Raw genomic sequence first — 9,775 nt, forward strand, 5'->3', positions numbered from 1 at the left:
TCAGTGTTTATATGAGTCCACACTCAGACTGTTAAATTAGCACTGGGGATTTTGCTGTGCAGCTTCACAGTAACAAACAGGAAAATAAAGTGTTGTAGAAAGAAAAATACATACTCGAGAAATACTTCTGCTCATCAAAGCCTTCCAAATGTTCTCTCTGAGACAAAAGATAACTTAGAACAAAAGGCAAAGAAAAGCAAAGAGAAACAAAACATTTGCATCTGGCTTGTCTGGCTGTTATAATTAAGTTAAAGCATCCAAACAAAATCTGATATGTAAAAATGTAAGGGCCAAGATCCCAACTAATACAAACACTGACCACTATAATGGTGACAAAAGTGGATTGTCTCCTTTAGTGATTCCATTTGTTAACATCAGGTGTCTTCATTAATAGTCAATCATCACTTAATTAATCAGCTAATTATCTCATTAACTTACCAACTGCTTCAGTGTTTATATGAGTCCACACTCAGACTGTTAAATTAGCACTGGGGATTTTGCTGTGCAGCTTCACAGTAACAAACAGGAAAATAAAGTGTTGTAGAAAGAAAAATACATACTCGAGAAATACTTCTGCTCATCAAAGCCTTCCAAATGTTCTCTCTGAGACAAAAGATAACTTAGAACAAAAGGCAAAGAAAAGCAAAGAGAAACAAGGAAGATCTGCAAGAAGTGAATTCTAGGGAGTTTGGAAAGAGCAAGAGCAACAACAACCTCAACACTGTAAAAAAATGCTGTAAAAAGTGGCCATATCCTGACAGTAGCATACTGAGTTTTCATTACAGGAGTAAAATCCCGTAGAAGACAATGCATTCTGGGTAATATTTCTTATTTTCGAGAAAGTATCCTTCTGCAGTACTGTGAATTAACAGTGCTCAGATTCGACACTCATGCAGCATTTACACTTGGCATTAACATGCGACCTGTATCCGGATGTTGTCCACATACACATTGAAAAGACAAATGTAAACGCGCTTCTTAACGGAATTTTATCCAACATCAAGGTAGAGTCCATAAATACAGCAATAGAGTACAAAAATGTCTTATAAAATCTCATACACGTACATTCTCTTCAACATTCTCTTCAACATTCTTCTTCCGTCTCTTTCTTGCACGTCTTTCTTCCTCAGATCTATAATAAGTAGCACATGTATGTGTAACAATTCTTCTAAATGTAAGTGTTGTTAAAATGTTCACGAAAGAAAGAACAGACCTCAAGGGGAAATTTTCCAGGAGAAGAACACACCACCACCTCCTGATGCAAGGCATGTCAGTCTGAGATAAAACATATATAGTTACTTTTAGTTATTTTTTTTAAATATGGGGGTTACCATTGCAGATTTCACTTACCTCTGTAAAATCAAAGGCCCCTGATGTCACAAAGTACAGTGAATACTGAAATGGTAAACATTAAACACATTTACACAGATACATTTATTGGTTAAAAGTCAAGTAATAAGCAACACAACAGCTCTATAAACTTACCACAGACATCAAGAACCATCGCATGACTCTCAACATCGGTGATAAAACTTCACATTCAGACAAACAGATCAACTATGAACATCACAAAACAACAGAAAATCAGGCAAGTCTGTCTTGTAGCATTGATACACACACAGACATCAAGAACTAGCATATGAATCTCAACAATGGTGACAATAAAAAAAAAAAGTGTTCATGACTAAAAGCCTGAGCTGATGCAGTTCTTTTTTTTTTTCTTTTCAATATTGAAGCATTATGATGGTATTAATATAGTGGGACTTTTTTTTTTTTGTAGTTCCATAGCAGTAGAATGTCAGTCAATCAACCAAAGAGAGAGACCACTTCATGATGTTCATTCATCATGAGTTATAAGCAGAAAGTGTAAGCTCATCTGATACTTCAAGGTTTGATGTAGCAATGCACAAATGTTTGCTGTGAAATAATGTTGCAATTGCTAAGAAGCAGATTACTTTGAATTAGTAAAAGGGTCAAGAGACCAGTTAAAGCAAACCTTTACCACAATTATGGTGGCATTGTGTGTGTGTTTTCAGTTGACTTCATCCAAGGCTGTGGCTGAAGTCAGTTGTAGATCTTGTGTTTCTCTTTTCTTCAATGATGTTGATTGTTAACAGCAGGTGTTCATCACTAATGCACAATCATCTTTTAATTAGTCACTTAATTATCTCATTAACTTTAACTCTTTGAGGACTTGGGATATGACTTGAAGACTTGCTTGTGACTTGAAAGTCCCACCTCTGCAAAACAAGCTACTAAAAAGTCACATAAAAACATCAAAAATAAAAGAAAATAGTAAGAATTAAAGAAATTACAAAGACAGTTCTGCTCATAATTTATTCATGCCGCAATGCATGATGGGAGCCATGGATGAGTTTTGATTGACTACAACATGCTTTTTTGATGGTCACCATTGTTGTGATTCTCACGCTGATTCTTGATATCTGTGTGTCTAATTTAAAAACAGTTTTGTTTATAAGAAAATTTTTGATCAAAATAAGTTTTAAAAACATCTATCTGATTATACTGAAAATGTCAAATGTCATGTTGTTCACAGTACTGACGTAACCAACAAAAAAAACCTAACTCAGATTAAGCTATGATATGTAGTTGCGATGGAGGGATCAGGGACAACCCTAATAATTTATTAAATATTTATTAATTTATAATTTATTACTATTATTAATAATATCATTACTATTATTTGCATCCTTCACTGTCCTCCACCCTTTCCTAATCTTAATTAAATCCTTATTATTATTATTATTATTGTTGTTATAGTTATTTTTGTCATCATTATCGCTTATAATACTTGTCTCCACTGGTCTTGTCATTTTTTTTTTGTAGTTATACTTGTTATATCTGTTATAAATCTTTTAGATACTCAATGATTTGTATGCTTCCTCCCACACACTTACAATGACACGCACGCGCGCGTACACACACGCTCATAACCATAAGAATACATATACAGGAGTTAACAGAATTATCTTGAAATGTTAGCTATCTGTATATATGTTTGTCCAAATGATTCTGTATTTGGCACTTACAAATATTGTCACATTCCTTACTTGCATAATAATAAAAAAAAAAAGAGGAAAAAAAAACCTAACTTAAATATTCAGATCATTACATGATGATTGTAAAAAAACACAAACATCACCATCTAATGACATTTTCTCTTTGCTTGTCTGGCTGTTATAATTCAGTTATAGCAGCAAAACTAAATGTAATATTAAAATGTCAAGGGTCAAGAGCTCAACTAATGTAAACACTGACCACTATAATGGTGACTTAATTTTTTTTTATTTTCTTCTTTGGTGATTCTGCTTGTTAACATCAGGTGTCTTCAATAATGGTCAATCATCACTCAATGAATCTCTTGATTACCTCATTAACTTTAACACTGCTAACACTCTGTAGTGTGGACACATATAGACACCCAGCAGTGTTCATTTGACACCAGGGATTTTGCTGTGCACCAAACATGTTTGTGTTTGTTTATTACATGACAGGTGAACAGGTGAAGAATATGAAGGGAAGACATGTCCCTTCAAATAAGCAAAATATATTGGATATTGCTGGATACTGTTGCTTGTATCCTGAAATGCCATGCTTTGGCAATAAACTGATTATCATAAACAACAAATGTATTTTTCTAGGGAAATGGCATGACCATGGGATAAATTGTTGCAGTTAATTTAGCCTGAGGCTTGAAACAACTGAAGTATTTCTAAGTAATTAATCATATTTATTTTGTAAGTGTAATCCTCTGGGCTTACTTTAATGTGTAGACACCAAAGCTATTTAACACAGAAAAAAACAACATGCTTTTCAGGGGTAAATATATATTTGACCCAATATGTCCCAATAAATATATTATACAGTATTTTTTATTTCCATCATAAAAAGTTACCCCAAAAGAAAAACGGAATAATGAGTTTCTTACTGAATAATATACATTGGAAGAAAGCTTGGAAATAAATATTAAAAGCAAAGATTTACCATGATTTGTGAAATCCCAGAGGGCTCATAGTTAGATCTATTTTAAAATCATTCATATTTTACACATTTAATTTAATTGATTTATTACAGTATGTTTTATGTCAAACTCTCTCCTTGAGACTCTAGCGCTCTGCTGGTAAACTGTGACATCTTCTCTCATGAGCTCCCTCTTGAGGCTGCATTAGGACTTAAACTATAACACATTGTCATATACTATGTTTAGAATTAAATTTAATGAATTTATCATCTCCAGGCTTATATTATAATGTACTGTATAAAGAAAGATAAACCCACTTAAGTAAACAAAGTGTAAGTTATGTCTTGATTTCCATGTCTACTATGTGTTAACAATATACAAATTTTTAATGAAGATACAAAAAAATTTAATAAATAATTAATTGAAAATTTTAAGTGGGGGACGTCAATCTGTCCATGCATTTCATTACAACTACATAATCACAATATACAAAATCCTAAAACATATGAAGTCTATCTATCTATCTATCTATCTATCTATCTATCTATCTATCTATCTTCACTGTAAAAAAATTGCCCAGAATTTACAGGATTAAAGAGTATTATTTTACAGTATATTACTGTAGTCAGAAATTGACTCCGAAATCAAAGCATGCTGGGTAATTTTCTTACAAATGACTGAATGAACAGCAGAATGATGCTAACATCACAGTAATTTACTGCTCTTGTTTTACTGTGAATTCACATTATAAAGTTGTCTTTAACTGTGCCACTGTGAGAAATTTAGTTGTTTACTGTAATTGTTTTGAAGCCACCATAATTGTGATTGATGATGCCATTTGTTTGTGCTCTTTGACCTTGCATATTCATATTCAAATTTATGATCTAATCACGTCAGAAGTGTGACAGATGAAAACATTTGTTAAAATGATGACAAACTAGAATATGAAATAAGTTATTCACCTGACTTTCAGGATAGTCAAACAATTCTTCACATAAACATGAAGATATTATTTTAGCATTATTTAAACAAGAAAATTAACCAATAACTTATTTCATATTCATAACTGTTTGTGGACAGATCTTTCACAATAGTGAAGCAACTGCTGAGAAACGTCTTTGAAAGATGTGACATTAATACTCAACATACAAAACACAACAATGGTAACACTCAACAAATAAAAACAACACTTACAACATAAACCAATAACACAAACTGCTAAAAGTGAACTAAAAACAAGTTCATTAGCACAAATAAAACCAACAAGAATAAAAAAAAAACTCTACATCATGCTGCATTGCATGCTGGGAACCTTCATAGTACATATGCACTGTAGAAACACAGTATGAAGCTGTTTGTTTACAAGTAATTTCTGAGAGTGCAGTTAGATACAAGAGAAGTCCCACTGTGAAACTACTGTGAAAGTCATGCAATTATTAACCTGGAATATACTGTCATTTCACACTAAAGATTTTACAGTGAAGTTAGTATGTGTAATCTACTTATTTAAAAAAAAATGTTCCCATGAGAGTGGGAAAAACAACTCTAGGCTAAATTAAACTTAATAACAAAAATCCTTCACATGTGAAACTGCTGGCTCAGTATCTGCATTTGTCCAGGTGACAGTCTTGTTCAGGACATGTTGTTTTGATTCACTTGTTTGGAGCTTGTGGAGTTTCCACTGTCAAATACTGAACAATATAGAGAAAGATAAAATACACTCAGATCTGCTTTAATACAAGATAATAAATGAACCACAGACATGAAGATATATCTTTCATTTCATCACGCTGAATGCTCACCAAAAACTGACGCAGTCATCACGTTTTCAGACCATTTCAAGTTTTATTTTGACGTGACACAAAGTAGTGGTATCTAAGCGGGAGAGTTGTTTACTTTATATTTAGTCAATAACACCATAATTTTCTTCATTCAGGCCAAGAGTTCGCACGAAAACAAGATTTATCGCATGAACCAATCACATTCAATCATAACCGATCATATCCAGTCATATCGCGATGGAGGCATTGCCTCCTCTCACGTGACTTTCCCCCATTCATTCTCAATTACAACCCAGAAAAGTCACGGCAGCTAAGGGCTCTCTGCTGAAAGTCTATGGACAGAAGGGAGGCAAGCCTCCGCTGTAACTTTACCTGTGGGTGTCACTGTTGGACAGTGTTACTTTATAAAAACTATTATTTTGTCATCCAATTTTTTGAGGAGACACTGCCCCTGATTGTACTGTAACTGTTGCACTATACTGCTGTAATATAAAGAAATGCATCAAATTGCCTCACATACAGATATAATTTCTGTATGTGTTACAGTTACAGTAATCAGTACTTCAATTTTTGTAGGACACAGAGACGATCACCTGGTGGAGGCAGGCAGAGGCTTTTGTCAGAGGAGCAAGAAAGGGAGCTGGTAAACATGGTCATTGCCAACAATGTAATCCGCCTGCGAGAGATTCAAAGGAGAGTGATTGAAGACAATCACCAATTTAGAGGGATAAATGCCATCAGCCACTCCACAATTGATCGCATCCTCCAAAAGCACAGGTTCTGGATGAAACAGGCAAATGTGCCTTTTGAAAGAAATTCTGACAGAGTCAAAGACCAACGTCTGGAATATGTTCAGGTTTGAGTTTGTACTGTAAATTGAATGAAGTATTGTGCATTGTCACAGTACAACTGTAAGCTACAAATAAGTATGTGGTGGTCTGACATTTGAACACCCTTGAACTGTGTTTCGGGGTAGTCATACTCTACTGTGTTAGTAGTAGTATCCTACACTATGTGTCAGATTGGTGATTTATGACCTGATTTATGACCTGTCTTCCATCGCTCTATCGCTTCCGTCGCTTAGGGGACCACATGCAAAATAACTTATTATCAGTTTTTGTAGTATTGTTTTGAATTTATCTCATCAGTGTGTTAGGACTGTGTTGTAGTCTGTGTTTTTGAGGGTTTGTGTGTCATGTCTGAAGTTTACTTTTTCAGCAAGATTGAGTTGTTTTGAGTGGAGAGCTTCATTTTGACCTGAATATAGGAAGTTTGGGGAATTGAGTTAGAAGTTATGGATTTGTGTTTAGAGTTTCGCAAAAAAAAAAGTCATAATTTCAAGAAATGTGTTTAAGCAATCGAGAAAAACTGTAAGTTATAATGTGATCTTCAAGCAGTGTAAGAATATTTTTTAAAGAACATTTTCTGTATTTTGTAAATGCATTCTGCAATGTACTCAGTTAACAAAAGTAAAGGGCAACAAGAGAGGGCAACAAACAAAGTGTGTTTCAACGGAAAACACATTTGTGTAATTTTACCTTTTACTCAAAACCTTATAGTTATTGAGATGTGAAGAGACTCACTGTAGTTTCTGCAGTTTACAGTGTGGATCCTCCAGTAGAGCAGAGAGCAGCTTCACTCCTGAGTCTCCTGGTTTATTACGACTCAGATCCAGTTCTGTCAGGTGTGAGGGGTTTGATCTCAGAGCTGAACTCAGAGCAGCACAGCCTTCCTCTCCAATACTGCAGTAACTCAGCCTGCAGAGAGAAAGAGAAAAACAGCTAAAATTAATAATGAATAGTCATGTGTTATAAAGGTTTGTTATTGAAACAATGTAACACTATTCATCTCCATCTCTTCAATAAAAATATGTCTGATTTGAAAAGTGTGTTTTCCTTTATAAAGTGACTCTGTAAGGCCTTGTCCACTTCTCTCTTCAGTAAACTGGTCATTGGTGACCTGAACACATTCTTCAGTCCTGTGTTTCGTTCAGAAAAGGACAGCAGCTTGAATAAAGCAGCAAGAAACTCCTGAATACTCAGATGAACAAAGCTGTACACCTTCCCCAGCTGCAGCCCAAACTCCTCTCTGAAGATCTGGGTACAAACTCCTGAGTACACGGACACTTCTCTGACATCAATGCCGCTCTCTTTCAGGTCCTCCTCATAGAAGATCAGGTTCCCTTTTTCCAGCTGTTCAAAAGCCAGTTTTCCTAGAGACAACCTCTATAAAATATGATTTTGAAATCTTGATACTCACTGTTTTTCTCTCTTCGTGTCGTTTACTTCCTCATCTGACAAAACAGATCCTGCTGCAATAGTTTCACTTTCATGTGTCACCTGACAAGGAGGAGTTTGAGTCTCTTAATATTAACTTTCATTCTTTATTATTTAAAGTTATAACACCTGAATGTATTTTCCTCACAGGTGTACTCTGAGTGTTGTTTAACTGAATATATAAAGGCAGCTCTCTGTAAAATATTAATCTTATGGCTCTCTGTCAACTTCCTCATCACTTGCTCCCCTACAGGATACGAGAGGAATATTTTAATAGTGTCAAGAATGTAATTATTTTCTTTAGTAATGTGAGAAGCAAAGAAAGCAATAATCATCTGGCTATAAGGTAAAAACATAACTATTTCAAAAAGTTACACAAATAAAACCTATCAAAAACCAGGATATACGTGTAATAAAAAGGCTGCTGGTTAATCTTTACAGATTCCCATCTGCTAGACTGCTACTATCACTATTGACAATATAACACAGACTTTACAGTGAACTACAACAAAATCCAAATTAATGACCAGAAACAAGTTTATTTTAATACAGTATAATTTCTAATACAGTCTCTCAATGCAGCATCTTATAATTACAGTGAACCAAAAACAAGTTCAACAGCACAAATAAAACCAACAAGAATTAAAAAAAAAAACCTCTACAGCACGATCTATTCATGCTGCATTGAATGCTGGGAACAATCACAGTACATATGCACTGTAGAAACACATTATGAAGCTGTTTGTTTAAAGTAATTTCTGAGACTGCAGTTAGATACAAGAGAAGTCTCACTGTGAAACTATTGTGAAAGTCATGCAGTTATTAACCTGGAATATACTGTCATTTCACACTAAAGTTTTTAACAGTGTATGTAATTGTACTGTTATTTTACAGGTATTTCCTGAATTTTTATGATCAAACACCTTCACTGAAAAACAAAAGATAAAAAAACAAATAAAAAAAAACGGTCAAATGACTGGCAGCACGGGGTGCCAAACAAAAACCTGAAAATTAAAGTAAAATATCCTTATTTAAACAAGCTGACAACACTGTTAATTTACAGGTATTTCCGAAGTTATTACAATCAAACACCTTCACTGTAAAATCAACTAATGAACTAATTAATTAAACGTCACATGACTGTTAGCAACAGCACATTAAACACTAGAGAGAGCGGGAGAAATAGAGTATGTGCATTCCGTACATAATTAAAAGGAATTTTGTGGCAAAAACATGGAAAGGATCTGTCGTTTTTATACTATTGTTTACTATATTTATTTATTGGGTCAGTGTCGTTGTGGGCTTTGGATATTTTGCTGTTGTAAGCTGTAAGGACCTTTGAAATAACTGAAATGATTTGACGAAGTGATATGAACATGTAATGCAGTCAAGAGCTGCCTGGAACTACGTTCGCTATGAGTTTTCCTGAAACTAACTGCACACCTTAGAACATTGGTCAGCCAATCAGATTAAAGCATTCAATGGCCCCGTAGTAAGATGATTAAAGGGTTAGTTCACCCAAAAATGAAAATTAGGCTGCGTTTTACTCACCCCCGAGGCATCCTAGGTGTATATGACTTTCTTCTTTCAGGCGAATCCAGTCATAGTTATATTAAAAATTGTCTTTGATCTTTCCGGGGGATCAACAAAGGCCTTCTGTAGCGAATCAATGCGGTTTTGTAAGAAAAATATCCATATTCAAAACGTAATAATCACTTTAATGTAGCTTGTGCCAA

The 9,775-nt window shown here is 34.4% G+C and overlaps 1 protein-coding gene across 1 annotated transcript in view; it reads right to left on the reverse strand.

Moving 5' to 3' along the window:
* Positions 1 to 7,342: 7,342 nt before the first annotated feature.
* Positions 7,343 to 9,775, reverse strand: part of LOC107656126 (serine/threonine-protein kinase prk-2-like) — a 12,002-nt gene continuing 9,569 nt past the window's right edge. The window contains exons 4-5 of the mRNA XM_016443842.1: positions 7,822 to 7,988; positions 7,343 to 7,520 (exon numbers count right to left, since the gene is read on the reverse strand). Of these exons, the coding sequence (XP_016299328.1) occupies positions 7,343 to 7,520; positions 7,822 to 7,988 (345 nt within the window). The remainder of the gene's footprint in view (positions 7,521 to 7,821; positions 7,989 to 9,775) is intronic.

This window comes from Sinocyclocheilus anshuiensis, unplaced genomic scaffold (genome assembly GCF_001515605.1).
Source record: "Sinocyclocheilus anshuiensis isolate Anshui unplaced genomic scaffold, SAMN03320099.WGS_v1.1 scaffold2023, whole genome shotgun sequence".
In the NCBI taxonomy this organism is placed as follows: Eukaryota; Metazoa; Chordata; class Actinopteri; order Cypriniformes; family Cyprinidae; genus Sinocyclocheilus; species Sinocyclocheilus anshuiensis.